This window comes from Glandiceps talaboti, chromosome 23 (assembly GCF_964340395.1).
Source record: "Glandiceps talaboti chromosome 23, keGlaTala1.1, whole genome shotgun sequence".
In the NCBI taxonomy this organism is placed as follows: domain Eukaryota; kingdom Metazoa; phylum Hemichordata; class Enteropneusta; family Spengelidae; genus Glandiceps; species Glandiceps talaboti.
Window position 1 is genome coordinate 1,600,611 of NC_135571.1, and position 19,829 is coordinate 1,620,439.

General features: G+C 38.7%; 1 protein-coding gene across 1 annotated transcript; it reads left to right on the plus strand.

Moving 5' to 3' along the window:
* Window positions 1-8,250: 8,250 nt before the first annotated feature.
* Window positions 8,251-8,766, plus strand: LOC144453044 (achaete-scute homolog 1-like). The gene has a single exon (XM_078144314.1). It carries the CDS (start codon window positions 8,251-8,253, stop codon window positions 8,764-8,766), a length of 516 nt encoding a protein of 171 aa, XP_078000440.1.
* Window positions 8,767-19,829: the final 11,063 nt, after the last annotated feature.

Here is a 19,829-nt window from a genome sequence, read left to right on the forward strand (position 1 = left end):
CAGAATAACCCCGGCGGGACTCGGAACGCAAGCGGGCCCAACCAGACTTGTCAAGAATCCCAATAAAAAAGAGCCTTCCTTTGTTCTTGCAGAATGTAACAAACAGAGTGCATAGTTGATTCGATAACCGAAAAGAAAGAAATAAGAAAGGGCGAGAAAGAGAACATACGAGGGAAATTTCACTTCTAAGGAATTCTTAGATGGAGTGTCTTGCAACTGTCGTCTGGGCATGAATAAATTCTGTAAGTTTGACAAAAGTTTAGATTTTATAACCATGAATATGTCCCGTTTTTAGTGGCTCCGTTGCTTTGTAAGTAGGGTTTTAGTCTGCTGCACCATCGTAAATGATAAACACCACGTGTATGGCCGGCGGTAGTATTCATCGACTAGCTGAGAAAAGAACAATACCGTGGAAGACTAGCCTCGTGCCCGTTGTGTTCAAAACGCTATCACGCACGTCGAAGATTTTCCGCCGGTAGATATGGGAATATATGAATAAAACCGCGGCCAGGGTTTGGTCAGTATACTTGTGACGCTATTGTATTCTCATATTCCGTTGGTCGTAATAAAAAGGTATCTTTCAACCAAAATCTGAAGCACACATAATGACCTCTAACCCCTATCACGTGAGTGCACAAAGTTTGGCCGCTATTGGCCATCAATCATGATGACGTGACTGTCGTTATCACTGATCGCTTCCTGAGCTCCTCCAAGTCGCGTGGCACTGACAGCTTTTGGGGTTTACTGTAACCTATTATCTAAATCTTGGTAAATACTTGTCGACATTCCGGACAGTGATTGTAGGTTACATCAAGAGGGGAGTGGAACGGCATAGTTTTATCTCTAAGGAACACAGAAGTACGATACGGGTCCGAAACATGTCAAGATAAAATGACAGTCGTGGGCGAGGACGATTACTAAAGGGTAGCAAACCTGTTGTGGATTCTCGTTCGCGGTATTAAAATTTAGGGAAAAAAATAATTTTGATTTCAAAGCAGTGGGTTCCTGATGTGTTTTTTATCATGATTAATAATTTTTTTCTTTTTTCTTTTTTCCCTACCAGCAACAAAATCATGTCAAATAGATGCAAACTATATTTAGTACTCTTGCTAGGGGCTTATTTATTCTTGACGTTTACAGCCCAATTCTTACCCTATACCCTTCTCAAGTTATGCTAAGTTAATGCCGTTTTAATATGAAAAAAAGTTGAACCATAACGTATCATTTAGTAACCAGGTTGAACAACATTTATTTAGAATAAAAGTTTAAGAGTTGAAAGTTTTCTGTCTCTCCATCTCTTTATCTTTGTCTCTGTGTCCCTGTCTGACTGTATGTGTGTGTGTGTGTCTGTCTGTCTGTCTGTCTGTCTGTCTGTCTGTCTGTCTGTCTGCCTGTCTGTATGCATGCATGCATGCATGCATGCATGTATGTATGTATGTATGTATGTATGTATGTATGTATGTATGTATGTATGTATGCATGCATGCATGCATGCATATGTCTGTCTGGTTCTCTCTCTATCTGTCTCTATCTTGATAGATTTTCATTAATTTATTTTCACACTGGAATGTTGGAGCAAAATTACTAACGGTAGCTACGATGGCAGAATAACTGTTCTCACTTCCTTTGAACCTTGACCTACATACTATACATTTCAACCAATCAAAAGTAACAGCGAAAAAAATGCCGTGTTTTCTGAAACTTTTAAAGAAAAAATAACATTCTCGTAAAATATATTGTATTTGCCTTCAGTTGTTTCATATTTATCCGATTCATCTTTTAACTGTTAGACTAGAAAGAAGGTTCATGATGCTCTTTTAGGATGAATTTTACTAAAAACATCTTAAAATTCCTAAAATCTCTCCAAACTACTGATGTCAAATGGATTTTTTTCTGATACTTTTTCGGTCTTGTATTCTAAGAAATCGCTATATTTTTTCGGCCATATTGGAATCTGAAATGGCTTAGTTTGATAACAATTTTACCTCGATTTCAGACATTTGTACGGTGAGGCCTGATTTTTTTTCTTGATTTAACTAAGGATGGGTTGAAATTTTCTTGAACTAAATACCAACAAAATTTAATTTTAAACAGGTTTTTTTTCTGTTGCACAAAACACATTTTATGAATTGGTGTTTGAGTATTTAGTATTTCAAGTTATGTAGTTTAGATGAATTGTCAAGTTCAATAGAATACATCTCTTATGGCAAAGTTTGGAGATAATTAAAATTTATATTTTCAGGGAAATTTTTTTTCCTGAGGGGGATTCGCCGTAAATCGAAATCTTCTTTTATTTTTCCTATAGCGTTAATACAGCAGTCAGCTGGTCGCCATATTGGATTCTAAAATGACCAATTTGTGCATGATTTTGACGTCTATTGAAAAAAAACGTGTATGGTAACCCCTAACGTTTTTTCTTGATTTGAACTGAAAATGAGTTTGAGTTTTTGTGAACGTAGTAACAGAAAAAAAATTAAATGGTTTATTTATCAAGACGCACTCTTCGTTAATCCAAAAAGTATGTAGGCATGTCAAGTGTCAAATAAATACCTGCAAATATTGTTAGATAAAATATGTCTGCCTATCGCTTATTAGGCCTAAAAAAATTGTTTGGTTCCGGTTATCCGACCCCACCTAGTTTTTCACTGCCGACCCTAAACTTGTTTTACTTATTCGAGAAAAAAAATTAAAATCGCGAAAATTGTGAAATCTCGCGAGAAATATATAGTGGCTGCAGAAACTGGCATCAACTTAAAAGACAATTATATAAAACTGTTCTTCCAATCTGTAATGGCTGTACATCAGATGTGGAAAAACCAATAACACCAATACCATATGGAAAACAACGGAAAACATACCTACCGGAACTAGACACTCACACATGAAAAATCTACCTGCCTCACCCTTTCTGAAATTGAGCGTAATCGGAACCACACAATTGTTTCGGCGTTAACTCATAAAATTTATATCAGATCAAAATCGTCACAAGATAATGTCATTTTGTTTCATAAGGCAAAAGTTTACATTTTTTTCTAAAATGAGCGGGATCTCCGTCCTTCAAATATCATCGGTTGGTACCAAATTTTCTTTGAAATTGTTGTATTTTTTTAACAAACTATAAAATGAATTACAAAAATCTTTAGATTCATTTCTGATTGGGGTTCAATATTAAAATATATATCAGTCATGATTCTTGTCTTAGTTGAATCATATATAATAGTTTTAAAAATAAAGTAATTTCGGGAGTTTAAATTGGCCGGAGGCTTCGCATGAAGAGTTTGAGTTGACTGAGTGTCTGGAACTAGCAATTCACATTTTTTGACGCGATGCATTTGTACATGTGTTACATTGTGTTATGCTGTTTTAGTTAGTTAACATTGTGTTTTGATAATAACTAGAGTCATGTTACGTTACACATTGATCTGCAATATTGTAGTGTATATTGGGCTTCGTGGTTGTGTTGTGTTGTGTTGTGTTGTGTTGTGTTGTGTTGTGGTGTGTTGTGTTGTGGTGTGTGGTGTCGTGTCGTGTTGTGCTGTGCTGTGCTTTGCTTTGTTGTGTTGTATTTTGTTGGGTTGGGTTGGTTTGGGTTGTCCTCGATGGTGCTGTGCTACGTGTGTTGTGTTGTGTTGTGTTGTGGTGTGGTGTGGTGTGGTGTGGTGCGATACGTTGTGTTGCGTTGTGCTGTGTGGTGTTGTGCGTTGGTTTGTTGTGTTGTGTTGTGCTCTGTTGTGCTGTGCTGTGTTGTGTTGTGTCGTGTCCTATCGTGTTGTGTTGTATTGTGTTGCGTTGCGTTGCGTTGTGTTGTGTTGTGTTGTGTTGTGTTGCTTTGTGTTGTGTTGTGTTGTGTTGTGTTGCTTTGTGTTGTGTTGTGTTGTGTTGTGTTGTGTTATGTTGCTTTGTGTTGTGTTGTGTTGTGTTGTGTTGTGTTGTGTTATGTTGCTTTGTGTTGTGTTGTGTTGTGTTGTGTTGTGTTGTGTTGTGTTGTGTTGTGCTGCTTTGCCATGAACTGTAAGTTGTGTTGTGCGTCTTTTAGGAACGTTGTAAATGTTGTTTTCCCTTGTGGCACATTCACTTACAATTGTTAATTGTGTTGTGTTGTGTTGTACCGTACACTGCGGTATCGTCTTGTGATATGCATTTATGTGTTTAGATGTTTTTAAACTGTACTTTCTTTTGAGATATATGATATGATATGATATGATATGATATGATATGATATGATATGATATGATATGATATGATATGATATTTGAAACGATGTGTTCTGCTGTGCTGTCCTATGATTTACTGTAGTTGCTCTTCTGTACTGTCATTTGCTATGTTGTTCTATTTTGAATTGTGAGCTATTCTGTTCTGTTCTGTTCAAGCATGACTTGTTCTTCTTGAACCATAGTGGAGGGTTTATACTTGAACTAAGGCTAATTGTCAACAAATCCTATAATTCGTGTCATTTTATGAATCCACCAATTTTTGGTTCGTTCCGGTTTATCTAGGTCGCCAATATTCATCTTAGATTGCGCCACGATGATGTTACATATATCAAAACAGAACGTAGGACTATGGCGCTCTCTTCGTAGTCTGAAATAGATAGCCAAATTTGACGTCTTTCAATTCTTCCTTTTCGTTTTGTAAGAGTGTTGTGTTATCGTCAGACTGAGCAACGACCTGACAAGGTCAAAACGAACCCCAGTAGATGGCGGATTAAACCTGGCGGGCAGACAGAAAACTTCGATGTTTCTCTTTAATTGTTCAAGGTCCCTCTTTTTACTTTTCAATATTGTGCACCGTTGCCTTGGAAACGTGACACGAAATTGAAGAAAGGAAATTCGCGTGGATGGTCTGGTTTTGTGAATGGAGATGGATTCTATATGGCAGAGAAAGCTCTCGTCCTCTTAAGAGATGCATGCTTTCAAAGATTCCTTTCATTACAGTTTTAAAGCAGCGAAGCGTGTGGCTGGACAGTAATGTGGACGAGCCAATCACCTTTCGCTACATGGGTGTAATAATGTGTATGTGGCCCCCGGAAAGCTAATGTCCGCTCCGTCTTTTCTTCCGTATTAAATGCACATAGGAGTAGTGAAGCCCCAGAAGAGAATCAATGAAGGCCAGTCTTTGTTCTTCTGAGGAGCTTCAAAAGATTTCAGGCCTCTATTCATCTCCTTTCATAAATAATCGTCAGAAAATTCCATCGTAAGCACGACCAGCAACACATTGTCGTCAAAAGCGAAGATTGGTCGGGTAAACAAAAGAAGAACTCGAAATTCCCGTTTCGGTGTCACGTGATTCAATGAGCTGACGGTGTGCAAACAGTTATATGCCCCGTGTAAATTTTGGAGTGCCAGACAAGAGAGTAGGAAACATTTCACACTCAGTGTCACACTTGTACCACACAACCTTCGAATGGCCAATCATCTTTATTTAGTGAGCTTAGATAACGCACACTTGCAGTTGTTTTTGCAGATTTCTAAGATAACATAGACAAGTCGGTGTGTGTGATAGGCAATCAACCAAGTTATAAGGCACAATCCCGTTAAATACAAATCGAACAAACTTGTAATCTGCATATGAAAGTCCTACCAACGTTCATTCACATTCTATTTTTTTGTGCAATAAAAAAAATCCTGCAAACCAGAACACATCCAAAACTGTATGAAATGCTGTCTAAATTTGTGTAACCTAAAACAGTGTCTCATTTTCGGTGGGTCACTTCTTGTCCCCGAGCCTCGTCCCATACATTAGTCCCCGTGAAATTCCTTGCACGTAGTCCCACTTTTCAAGCTTGTTTCACTAATAGGACGGTCTGTATTTATAAAGGAAATGTGCAATTCTATGGTCCAATAGTGCCTCGGGCTAGGCTGGCTTTGTACTGTCATGTTTTTTTGTTCTCCAAGTTTCATTCACAATTCTTACATGTATGGGGGTTATACAACTTCGCGCGTGCAGAATAACAGAGTTGAAGACTGACCGAGAGTTTGAGTGAAAACAAGAGGAAAAAAGAGGTAAACAATGTGAAGAAATACTCCAAAATCATCCAGATATGACGACGCTTCGTCTTCTTGTCATGGTCAAGTTTTGAGAATACCGCATACGAAGAGATTGTGAAAAACATTAATTACGGATGATGCAATAAAGAAAATCAGTCTTCGTCACAATAGACTCGGGTATCTGAATTCATTTTATTTGTCGCCGAGAGATTACCTACCATTGTTTATATTGTGAATAAAACTTTTTAGTAATTTTTCAAAGAATCTTTCTTTACAGTTAGCTCTTTGCGAATTCAACTGTCTGTTTCAGCATAGAAATGAATGGTTCAAAAATGAGATTTTCGTTGTTTTCAACCTGTCGGCAAAATTAGATTGGCGCCAAAATCTCAAGTAGGACGGTGACCTGCACCTTGCAATCATGGCGGCGGGGTAACCCTGGCGACAAGCATGCTCAGCGAGATTGCTGTGTTCACCTTAGGTCCATCTTTGTCCTTGCGTAGGGTGTCATTTTTTGTGTGAGGGAGGAATTATGCAGGTAGACGTTTCAGTTGACCAATAATGCTCGACTCGGTGATGTAATGATTACAGAATCAGTTTTATGTTACTATTTACTACCACCACGAAGCCAGGAATTTCAAAATGTGAAATTCGAAAGGTTGTCTTCATTCATGGATAAAAAAATGTAGGGACGCTTCGCAATGTTTTGATATGCGTGCACTTCTCCTCATGTTACTGTTTGGTGGTAGAATTCTTGTAGCTATGCATAATAACTGGTGCTCTCTTTTGTACGTTATGTTATTTTAGCGATGCAAGTACAAATAACTGTAAGTATGATTAATTGTACGTAATCAAACTTAAACTCATTTTCCTTTCATGAGGCACCAGCCGTGTCAATGAGCCGAGAGTCCAGACCGCTTCTCTCGGCACGTCTTGATTTCGAGTAGCCTGGAACGTTGGTTTGGGAGCTTGGAACTGTGAAGTAGGGTTAGTGTACTTACAGAACACTTGGACTTTACATCAAGTAACACTGATAAACATGTATGTGGCAATTAGGATTTTGAATAAAGCAAAAAAAGTAGGAAAGGGTGGCCGTTACGTTGCATGATAGTGATGTGGAGTTTAGTCAAGTAGAATGATCAAAACACGAAGTTGACACCTACACTACTCTGCAGACTGCCCTGTATCTTTTTTTGGCAAAAAACAAAAACAAATAAGAGAGAAGAGGGACGGTGCACCGATCAAGTGATATCTCAGCTACATGTGATGTTATGTTTGTCTGGGTCTATCGGTGCTTAGTTTTCCGAAAGGGTAAGACAAACACTCGGCAATCGGCGTGACTCCTTGTTGACTGACGGCTTCACTTGATAACAAATGGTGCAAGAATGGCCACATCGGACGTGATTACTACTTTTCTGGCTAAATCAACTAGTTGACACGTTGCCATAGTAATTTATGACTTAAAATCAGTATTGCAGTATTGTGCAAATGTACTTTTTAGGTATTTCGTAGCACACATGTTTTTAACTTTAAAAAATAGGCGGTTAGTGCGTTGAGTGCAACGACAATATACCGCCACAGTTGGCGTACTTCACTTAAATGATAACAGGATGACCTCAATACGACCATGATACTACCAGGGTAGTACACAAGAGATGAACATTAAGAAAATACGCCTTGAAACCCCATCAGCCGGGGGAATGTACCTGTACAAAGACATTGTCATGAAAGAGCAGCCAGATTTAAATAAATTTCATTGAAATAATCATGATTGGTTCAATTCAGAAGTTTACTTCAGGTACATTTGCATGTTTGGAATGAGGCGATCCTTCGCCCCTCCTTTTGTTTGCCGACTTGTTTTCAGCCCCACGCGTCAAGTCAGATATTTACACACGGGCTTTACTGGTTGTATTCATATGCAAAATACATTCGCGCGCCGACTCCCTTCGCTGTCAAATCTGTGCTGATTGTGAATGGATGAATGCAGAGGATTGTTTGTTCTTTTGTTACGTCCACGCGAACAGCGCGCGCATTAACACAACAAGCGTCCGCTAATGAAAGAACGTCAGAAAAGGGGGCGGTGCCTCGAAGAAGAGTATTCCGATAAACAAGAGAGCAAGAAAACTCTGTACTTGGAGAGCTGTCTTTCACTACTCAGTTTCCTCGTGCTGGGTCAGGACCTTCGGCGCGTTCACGGCACACGCCTGGCCAAGGGAGTATCGGAGTAACACTGCCATTACTCAGCTTCATCACTGCCTGGACTAAGATGGAGAATAACACACCAGATAAACTTTTACCTGCGTCATGTGTATTTACTGTGACTGCAAACTGTGCCAACGTTCAATCGACAAGGACAAAACCTCTAAAACGTTCAATTACAGACTCACCACCGGAACTGATCAGGTGTAAACGGCGTTTGAATTTCCCCTACTCCTTACCGCAACAGCAACCGGCTGCCGTCGCTAGGAGAAATGAGCGGGAAAGGAACAGAGTGAAACTTGTAAATATGGGATTTGCTAGTTTGAGAGAACAACTTCCGAACGGTTCAAATAACAAAAAAATGAGCAAAGTAGAGACATTGAGATCAGCGGTAGACTACATCAGACAATTGCAACAATTGCTGGACGAGGCAGACGCTGTTAATGCCGCATTCAGTGGTTCCTTATCACCCACTTGTTCGCTCTCTAGTTCACCAACACCGTCTTATTCATCGGAGGGATCGGCTTGTGATCCACTTAGCCCCGAAGAGGAAGAACTGCTTGATTTTACCAGGTGGTTCTAAAATGGTCCATTAAGGTGTAACGCAAAAACAAAACAAAAAACAGGTGAGATCATTTGAAAGATTGCGAAACAATTTCAAATCTCGTACTTCAAAAGAAATTGTAACATCACAGTCAGATCTAGTGGAAATTGCACAAAAATTATCAAATCAAGGGGATGATTTGCGACAGTGAAAGCATCCAGTTTACTGTGATGAATATATTGATGAAGAAACAAAAGCGTTCTTAGCGAGATTTTTCTCGCCTTTTGTTTCCTTTCTTCCTCTGTTCAAACAAGTAACAAAAGCCGTTGACAGGACGTTTCACGATGACCACAATTCTGTGCTTTTAACGGCTTTTTGAAAATTACTAATTTGTGTAAATTTTCTCAATAACTTACAAACTTTCCCGCCCAAGAAATTTTGAAATGAAAAAAGATTTTTAAAAAAAAGTTTCAGGATGTAGTGGTATGTTGGAAAATTCTTGACGATAGAAGTTCGGAAACTTTTTAGACCATTACCGTCGAGTAGGTTTAATTCTTAAGCCTCGTTCTGATTTTAGCACGTGGTATCTCTTAGTTTACTGGTTTTCATCAGCAACTAATCCGATGCTGATTTCAAGACGTCTCCCCCCTCCTTGAGAGTGAACAAAGACTGACTTGTATAACCTGAGTCTAAGAACTCTACTTCCATTTTTCAATACGCTATGCATGTAAAGTCCGTTCGTGATTGGCTAGTTGATGTGTCCCCCCAAAATGGAACACTATAGCATTTCGCGCATACTCGGAGCTTGGCACGCGGCTCATGGAGCCCTGAGGGTTCTGATTGTTTTGTTTGGATCGCAAAGGAGAGGTAAGCGTGCCGCTGAATTAACCATAGGTGCAGCCCCCGCCGCTGGAGTGGCCATGCAGTTTCGGGGACACTCTTAACTACAGTGATTTATGTAGAAACATGGCGGTATAAGGGGAGAAATGACCCATTGGCGCGTGCCATTGCCTACTGATTAATCGGAGTATGCTTTTATCTTGTTTGCATGTCACTCCGACTAGCGTCGCTAATTATGTCTTATTCTGTTTTTTTCCATAACAGGGCTTATGCAAATAGGATGTGTAATCATGGAGACCAACAAAAGCTTGGATGCTGTCCTTTCAACTTGCTGAATAGTTATCTCGATAGGCGTGGTTACCTTGTTTGATGAGGAGATTTGACAGCCAAAGTGTGGCGCGGCACGGACTCGCTGAACACCGCTATGCACAGACAATCGTTCCGCACTAAATCCACCGTCAACACCGAACCAGCTCAAGAGAGAGAGAGAGAGAGAGAGAACGAAGCCACAGTACGCGACGCCTATTTCTACAGAACTGTCATACCAGCATGAACACTGCCAATCTTTTTTGAATTGTAAATATTTAAATACTGTCTGAAGACATTTTCCCGCTTTTTTTCACTGGGGTATTACACTATTTCATCTACACATATTTTGTTGTTACAGAAACTTTTTTACACAGATTTTGACTCGCTAGAGCGGCAAGCTTTCATACTATAGTGTCATTTTTTTTGTTACTCATCGTTCGTCATTATAGTCTCTTTGTGTATAATGTTTGTAAGTATATCGAAATGACTCGGAGACTTTTGTATATACAGATCGTTGTGCATATTTCAAATTCATAACCATTTTTCTTACTGCGGTCAAAGGTCAAACTAATTATGCAGAGTAACTATCCTCTTTCTACACTCTTCAAAGTAAGACTTTTTTCAATCAATGAATCAGGCGAGTAGATATATATTTTTGTAATAATGCTACAAGAAAACATTTATAATTTTTTATTTGGTGTATAAAAGACAAATATTTTGATATCAGAGAATAAAACATTCAAACTTATCTGTTGGACTTATTGCTACTCTTCGACCCATCTATTATCGTGCAACTGTTTATGCACGTTCCCTCGAAGTGCTATCGCCTGCTCCTTTTCAACACCGTGATATGCAAATGTTGGCTATAAATATTTGTACTTCCGGTGATGAAAGATAGCAAATACAAACTTGGGCTTAGATTCAATAGTCGACGAGGTACAGGTCAAACAGTGTATGAATGAACAAGGTAAACACTGGAGATAAGAATTAACACAGGTATACAGGTAAATAGTTTGTTGGCACGTTTTGGGTTCGATTATAGGTGTGAACATATAGCGTCACGGTGTGATCTACATTATCAAAACATTATCTTTCGAATTTTCTTTAAAGGTCCGGAAATCAAAGTCGTGTCTGTAAGTAGGAGACGTTTTAGTATAATTAGCTATTAAGTGTTGAAAGTCTAGCTAACTGTGGTATTTGTGAACCATAAACTATCAATATAATGTACCTACTACGTACATGAATCGGGCGTTTCCAATTCATAGCACCGTGTTGATTGCTTCATTGCTCTATTGGGCTAGAAGTATTAAGTGTTGAGAGGACCCGTGTTAGTCAAGATCACACCCAGAGAAAGTTGCAATGAGTACCCCGGCCATTCTAGATCTCCCGCCATGCCCCCCCCCCAAAAAAAAAATGCTCAAAATATGACTATTATCAACAAACCGCTAATGACACTTTGAGTCGGGACAAGTTCATATAACCGACCTCGGCCGAGTAATTGTTTCATTACACCGTAAATGTAGAAGATGTCTACGAGTGCATCAAAATACATTGGCTAAAACGTCAAGATGGGAGCATTATATCAACTAAGCGTAAAACGTGTTATGAGGCAAGATGGGACCATTGAGTTTATACATGTACCACTGTGGTGTAGCTGATTATAACATATACTTCTTTGATCTTGATTGTGTTGAACGGTGAAATAATCCTATGGTAGTCAAGATCTCTCCCAGCGAAAGTTTGAAGTTAAAGCATATAATACCGTCGTGCACCCCCACCCCCTCCCTCTGCTACAGGTAGGACAATTTCATACCACGGACGTATTGCGTCATCGAACAATTAAGAGATAGACGATTCCATTCTATCCCATGAATGCACCAAAACATGACCCTTATCAAATTTGCAGTGAGTTTGTGCCCGGCGAATTGGAATGAGGGACACGTGCCTTTCAGCATTGCCAAAACCACCAACGGTCTGTGCCAAAACATATGAATGGGAGGGTTTAATTTGCAATGAATCTGTTGCCCTTTATCACAGTATTTCTACCACTATATAGCTTCCCACTCTGAAACAACATGTATACGTACAAAGACCCCACTAAGCTGGCAAGAAGGTAGACGCCAACTTCTTCTATTTAGATGATCGTGTTTTACCGAAAAATGTGAACGATGTATTGTACATGGGTCATCTCCTCTACCCGTGTTTGACTGAAATGTAAATAGAAGCTGGTTTTAATGAGTAGTCCGTGTAGGCAAACGCTAACAAGTACCTCAGTAGTTCATCTTATGCAGGTAGCACATTCTGACACGCAAGGAGTGGGTTTCTTTGTTGATATAGCGCTTTTACAAATATCGTGGTAGTCAACACAGCTCCCCACTGTAACTGAAACACTGGCAAATTACATACAGCGATTCGGTGGTGGTGGTGGTGGTGGTGGTGGTGGTGGTGGTGGTGACAGATACAGAGAGGAGATACAGAGAATGGAAGCATTCTACCTCCAGGAGAGATCAGTGAAACACCACAGAACGTGACAGACGTAACAAACTGAAAAGTCGTGTCAAACTTCACAGCGTTGCTAAGTGGCATGCAGTCGTTCTGACCTCAGTAGTCTGGTCGCATCGTGACTGAACAAACAGCAAGCAATTACAAGCAGACAGTGATGAAATAGTGCAAAATTTAGACTCGCTTAGACTGGGGAAACCGCATCTAAATTGATCGTTATTCATATCCTAGCAACAACGTTTCCATGGTGTGAAATTTGGTTTTGATAGCGTGTCTGGTTTTTTTGGCAGGATAAGCCGTCAATGTTCAGAAAGTACATCATAGAATCTTATGGTCTGAATCAAGTCACCTTGGAAACCGAAGTGATGGACTGTCAAAAGATGTCGGAGTATAATGTATACGGACTTGGGAGACAAAAGAATACAGGGCACCAAGCGAAGTAAAAGTAGTATTTTACTGAAATGTAATATTGGATATCAAATTACTGCAGTAATTATTCTTATTCCGTGGCTATTTCGATATGTGCGGGAAGAGACATGTAACTGCCTTCAAGTTAATAGATGAGCCATCTTGAATCTGTTAACTTGTTAAAATTTTAATATTATATTAGCACCGTCATTTCATCAAAAGTCTCTCTATCTCTCTCTCTCTCTCTCTCTCTCTCTCTCTATCTCTCTCTCTCTCTCTCTCTCTCTCTCTCTCTCTCTCTCTCACACACACACACATAGGTCTACTAGCACTCTATGCAAACAAGCAAGTTGTCCGTGTTGAAAACAAGGTCATGTTCCCTTTATACAAGATGTAGCAAGGCCATGGTCATGGTCTCTATTGACGGTCTTCAAAACAGACACAATGTACAGTTGACAGTAACTGCTTGGGTCGAGCGGAAGAACCACGCCCTGTGACCATTCGAATTTTTCGAATTTGCAAATTTTGCGAATTCGGTGAACTGATCTAAATCACACAGCTAGAAAGACAATGCAAGTTGCCCAATGCCCATCTACACATACATTTACTATGACTGAGTATGTTTTCAAAAATGTACAAAACATGCCTACACCTAATTCTGGCCTTTTGCGATCAATGGTCATTTCGAATAACTAGTGAATGGCCTTACAACCAATCGGTGTAAATACATTTCATCAATGTATCGCTAGTGAAGAGACTTCGCCGCTAATCAGAACGGCGTCAATTCGTTATGTTTAGACAATTTTCTACTGTCCATCATGTCATGTTTGACTGATAACACAGTATCTATATAAATACTGAGAAAGCATCTAGTTAGCATAATTTTCCATCACGTGATACAAATTTTGACTTCATAAAATGTTTGTGTATTAACTCCTTACGGTAACAAATTTGAAATTAAAATATGTTTATTATTATGTGTAGAAATTGTGCTGGAGTTTCTTAAAATAGAAACGTTTTTAACATTGTCTGTTTGTCTGTCTGTTTGTCTGTTTGTCTGTCTGTCTGTCTGTCTGTCTGTCTATCTATCTGAATTTTGAAATTGTGTCACGGTGTTCTCAGTACCATAGATATATCACGATGGGTTGTTGTTTTTTTCCAAGCATAGGTATTTTGGTCTGTCATATTGTTTGTCTCTGTCACTCTTTGTTTCTCACTATCTCTGACTCTCTCTGTCGCTACTGTCTCTCCATATCTCTGTCTGTCTGTCTGTCTGTCTGTCTGTCTGATACTGTCTCTCTGTCTCTGTCTCTCTGTCTGTCTCTCTGTCTCTCTCTCTGTCTCTCTGTCTCTCTCTGTCTGTCTGTCTGTCTCTGTCTGTCTGTCTGTCTGTCTCTCTCTCTCTCTCTCTCTCTCTCTCTCTCTCTCTCTCTCTCTCTCTCTCTCTCTCTCTCTCTCTCTCTCTCTCTCTCTCTCTCTCTCTCTCTCTCTCTCTCTCTCTCTCTCTCTCTCACAAACACACATATACCGTTACAAAATATGTTTTCAAAGCGTGACTAGTGAAACACACTGTTTTGATGTAGTCGTAAAACTCAAGGTTACCTTAAACTTTGCCTTCAGCAACTTATGTCAAAACACGACATCCGCCTCTGTTTCCTAGGAAACTGGTGTCATGGTTACCATCATATTTCGTCTAATCAGGAAGTGGTCATGATGCAGAAAATCTAAAATATCAAAAACGCTTTGGAGCAAGTTGTTCATTTTAAGTAACATTATAATGCCATTTTTTTGGATAGAACAAAAAACAAGTATCTGGTACGTGTAAACTTTGACTGGCGTTACAAGTCGATGACGTCATATGGATTAAGGTACTGTGGAGGGGGGGGGGGTTAAGTCACCTAACCATGCGTGGCCTATCCGTCTTAATTATCGTTATTGAGTGAAAGCGTCTTTTTAAAAATTCCCACACCGTTTTACTGATTTTCATTTCGACTATAAATGCACCTTTCAATAGAGTGGTGACCACAGCATACCGTACCTTCAGGGGGTTCCTCGTCACATGCATGGAGAAAGGTGAAAGTTCTTGACACACTTGTCTCCAGACGACAGTTAGCATTCAATTAGCCATTATTCATCGACTAACAGTTTTCATATTGGAAGAAATTCTCAGGGTGAGAAAAAAACTGACACCAACTTAAAAAGTCAACAACTAAGTTGATGAATCTTCAAAAAATGCATGATGATATTAAGAAATTAGATTGATAACTAATGATAATGATTTTGAGGAAATATATATTAACTGAATGTGACGGGGCGATGGATATGATTGTATATCATTTCACACAAGTAATACAGATTATTATGAAAAACATTGTTGACGGTTGCTCTCACGAAAATGATGACAATTGCTGTAAGGTTCTGACTTGGATCATCAGTGATGCCGTCTAATACTGCAATGAGATTTCCACCTGAGATTCAAACAATGTGTATATTTGCATCAGTACTACCTTTCATTGATAATAAGAAAATTCAAATTGGGGGATTATATGCCTTTTTTTATACTCGGGTGATATCGCTTACACTAATCTAGATGCTAGACGTGGTATCGAATTTTCTCTTTACTCCAATTAAGAGAGACAGGTATTGAGATTCGATACACGGATAGCACGAGACTACTCTTACAGAAGCCGTTATATAAAACCTTTTCTAGCTCAATGTTAGTAACTATGCATATCATTAACGGCACGAAATATCGTCTTTTGATCTAATTACTTCAGTGGATGATATAATAGGGGCTCTCTTGACAGATTAGTCAATGTATGTTAATGTATGTCATTGCATCGTTTGTATAGTGTGTCTTAATAATATCCAGCTTGATCGGAGTCCCACCAATAAAACGTGACAGTTAACTCTACTACGGTTGCTCTCACCAAAATGACGATAATGGCTGTTTAGCTGGGTTCTTTACTACAAGTACCTATTTAGCATGCACCAAAAATACCCCAGCAATGTGTAAACTCAGTCGTGTACTTTATATTGCATGCACAGTGATAAGCAATACTTGACCGTTGACAAGTACTCACACTTGTCTTCTAGGCTACAGTATCCAAGTACGTAGATATGTAGACTAAGTATGAACAGTACTCTAGGGTAGCAAATCAAGTTCCGTTTTCAGTTATCCCTCGTTGGTAAACAGCGACGTATTCTCCGCCATCAATTGAAGTAATGACCATTGGTATTTGGGTAGTGCTACCAACACGTGTATGCACTTTTGTGAAGAATTCTACGGTGAATAAAATTGTCGGAACAAACTGGGACTGGTACTTAGGTGAGAAATTTCAAATGATTTGAAATTAATAAAATCGTTCAGTGTTAGCACAGAGAGCCCAGAAACCGTGTTACAAATAACTAAACAAACAAACAAACAAACAAACAAACAAAAGGTAGACAAATAAACATATAGAAGCGAACACAATTTGCATGAGTAAATTAAAAATACATCTAAATGTTTATATATACCTATCTATAATATATATATATATATATATATATATATATATATATATATATATATATATATATATAAACATAGTGCTGCCATTTCAATAGTATATAGGCCCGTGTGTATATAGATACTAATCCATGACTATTTGAATTTACTAGGGTATATTTTGTTTGCTTGTATATGTTTATTCTACTTATTTATCTATTCATTTATTTAGTTGGTTAGTTGGTTGGTCAGTCAGTCAGTCAGTCAGTTAGTTAGTTAGTTAGTTAGTAAGTTAGATATTTAGTCAGTCAGTCAGTAAGTTGGTCAGTCAGTCAGTCAGTCGGTCAGTCAGTCAGTCAGTCAGTCAGCCTTAGTCAGTCAGTCAGTAAGTCAGTCAGTCAGTTAGTCAGTTAGTCAGTCAGTTAGTTAGTTAGTTAGTTAGTTAGATAGATAGTTAGTTAATCAGTCAGTCAGTCAGTCAGTTGGTCAGTCAGTCAGTCAGTCAGCCAGTCAGTCAGTCAGTTAGTTAGTTAGTTAGTTAGTTAGTTAGTTAGTTAGTTAGTTAGTTAGTTAGTTAGTTTTAACACAATTCCTGGGCTCCCTGTGGTGCTAGCAGTAACAGTCATAATAGTATTCTATACCGGAATCCACCTTTGCTATATCTTCGTAAGAAAGTCTGGGGTTTTCGTTTTATCAAGTACGGGAGAAAAAAAAATCACCCCGGCCAGTGTGAGACCACTTTGTATGACGGGGTGACCCTTTAAAGCGATGACCCCAATCAGGCATGCATGGTGGTTTTTTACTACTATCTTGTCTATTCATCCATAGCTTTATACATCCGAGTGCACCCAGACGCGACATATTTCTACAATATACACATTAGTGCAAAATAGTCACTACCTGTGATATTCTATCGTGTCATCACCCAGAAGACAATGAAAAAATCAACTTCATCAAACTTTGAAAAAAAGTGTTAGCAGAAAATCTGAATTGAAAGAACGTGATCCACTCCATGTTCTTTTTATCTAACAGTCGAGTGTAGAATTTTAGAGGGACGGTTAAGATTGATTCAGGGAGATGACCTCGGCGGTCGAACTCACCACAATCACACCGGAAGCTTTAAATTGCCGTGGATTATTGATAGTCATGTTGAGTGGACATTTTGAAATGAGGTCGCCACCTAGACAAGGATTTCTCTCAGTAGACGTTCCAAGCCAGTGGAATTGTGTCAATGTATAGTTATTCTCTACCGATTATATTCTCTTTATCTACATATCATGAATTCGTCATCTGTTGGCAGTTTGCTATACTCTCTTCACTTCACTTGACTGTACGTAGCTGCTTTCAACCACCTGTTGATTCAAAGTACACGGATGATTTCTAAAAAGAATCTTTTCACTGCCTTTACAATATGTCTACGAAAGACAGGTACTCTGTACACATATAGACGTTCTATTTAACGTTACTAAATGTAGACAGGGCGTTAAAATGAATAAAAGACGCCGTGGGGCGGATCACTGTGACCGGATCTCAAGAAAAAAAACACTCTGCAACTAGTACGGCCGTATTTATCCTCTTCAGAAAACTATTTTTTCAGATCACCGGGTCAAGGCTGACCAGTTCACCTGATTTATGGATTCTCAGGCCCTAAACATATCGTTGGGGTTCACTTTATTTATGGACGTATTTTGACTAAAACTAAAATACTGTGTTGTAACCAACAAGAGAGGCGTTGAAGGGTCTGCACTCTAACAACAATTTAAGCGAATTATAACAAATAAGTGACTTTTAGAATAGTTATGATTTGTGATAAACAATATGATATAGTTAATAAATTTATTGCTCCTAAAAGTTTAGCAAAAATAATTTGAAGAAATGTCATGGTGTTATAGATATAAGTATTGTCACGATGTGCTATTTTTTCCAAGCATGGGTATGATGGACCCTTACTCGAAATCTGTACGCGTGTCTGTCTCAGTATTGTGTCTGTTTATATAACATTCCATATGTATATAGTATAGTAGTTTAGAGTAGTCTGTATGTATGTATGTATGTATGTATGTATGTATGTATGTATGTATGTATGTATGTATGTATGTATGTATGTATGTATGTATGTATGTATGTATGTATGTATGTATGTCTGTCTGTCTGTCTGTCTGTCTGTCTGTCTGTCTGTATGTATGTATGTATGTATGTATGTATGTATGTATGTATGTATGTATGTATGTATGTCCATGCGTTCGTCCGTCCACCCGTCATCTATCTATCTATCTATCTATCTATCTATCTATCTATCTATCTATCTATCTATCTATCTATCTATCTATCTATCTATCTATCTATCTATCTATCTATCTATCTATCTCTCAGCGTCTGTCTGTCTGTCTGTCTGTCTGTCTGTCTGTTTGTCTGTCTGTCTCTATCTATCTATCTATCTATCTATCTATCTGTCTGTCTGTTGATCTATCTCTATTGATATATCCGTGATATTGATATATCGGTTAAGCCATAGGATTACATTGTACATACATCCAGGATCAACTTTTAGGATCAACTGTTTTATAGCTCTAGCAAAAAAAAACTTGTCCACACCTAAATTTTAAAGCCTATCCGAACGCGGCCTTTAACGTTCTTTGGGATTACCTTCTCCACAAGTTCAACGAACCCTTCACGGACTTCGTTCAACAATGTATGAATTTGCAGCAGAATTTAGCGGAGAGCGAATACAGTACAAAACCCATCCCTGGCAACTTGCGTAACCTGCTTGAACAGGTACTTACTACACCACTTTGTTGACCTGTATTTGTGAATAAGGTAAGAATAAGTTCCTTTTACACGTCCCTAGGCCCATTGTTAACTTTAGTGGTCCTGGACAAAGACGGTCCTATTCAAATTCTGGCGGAAGAAAACCTTTCCGGTGAGTTAGAGAATTGACTGTGTGTGCACAATACCTGTCTACCTGTTTGTAAAGATTCCATTCATAAAGGTAGGTTCATATAACAATTAAGTGGTACGGTGTGTACACCCTTATATTATAAGCCCACTACTAGAGGATTCAATAGTCTTTATCCAGCACTCGTACTCTTGTGCTGTGGCGAAGATTTACGCCGATTCGATGGAGTTTGGAGCATGCACATTAGCGTTGGCGAGCGTCCGCACAAACTCCGTTACCCGTGATCAAACAAAAAGAAGCCCTCCGTTCATCAGCCGATTGTTAAGAATGTGGGACGCTATCAACCCGAAGGCGTAACGGTACACAGTATAACATAAATGAAAATACTAAGCAGTCTATTTGTTCCCCAACAGTTTCATACAAAAACGTATTAACTCATTCAAGAATATGCACGCATTTACTTTAACACGCGGCGTGATCATTCAAAGTCAAGTATAAAAAGAATTAATTATTTCTGCTTAGAAATTTGCAATTTCCCACGTGAACATTCTGAAAACTTGTTTGATTCATATGCCAATATCATCATTGCCAATACACTTTGTTTTTTTCAGAATCAAATTCATAATCATAATCGTACTCACAATCCGAATCACTTTA

What these genes read in the sequence shown, in the direction of transcription:
- LOC144453044 (XM_078144314.1), top strand. Translation starts at nt 8,251, where the DNA reads ATGGAGAATAACACACCAGATAAACTTTTACCTGCGTCATGTGTATTT.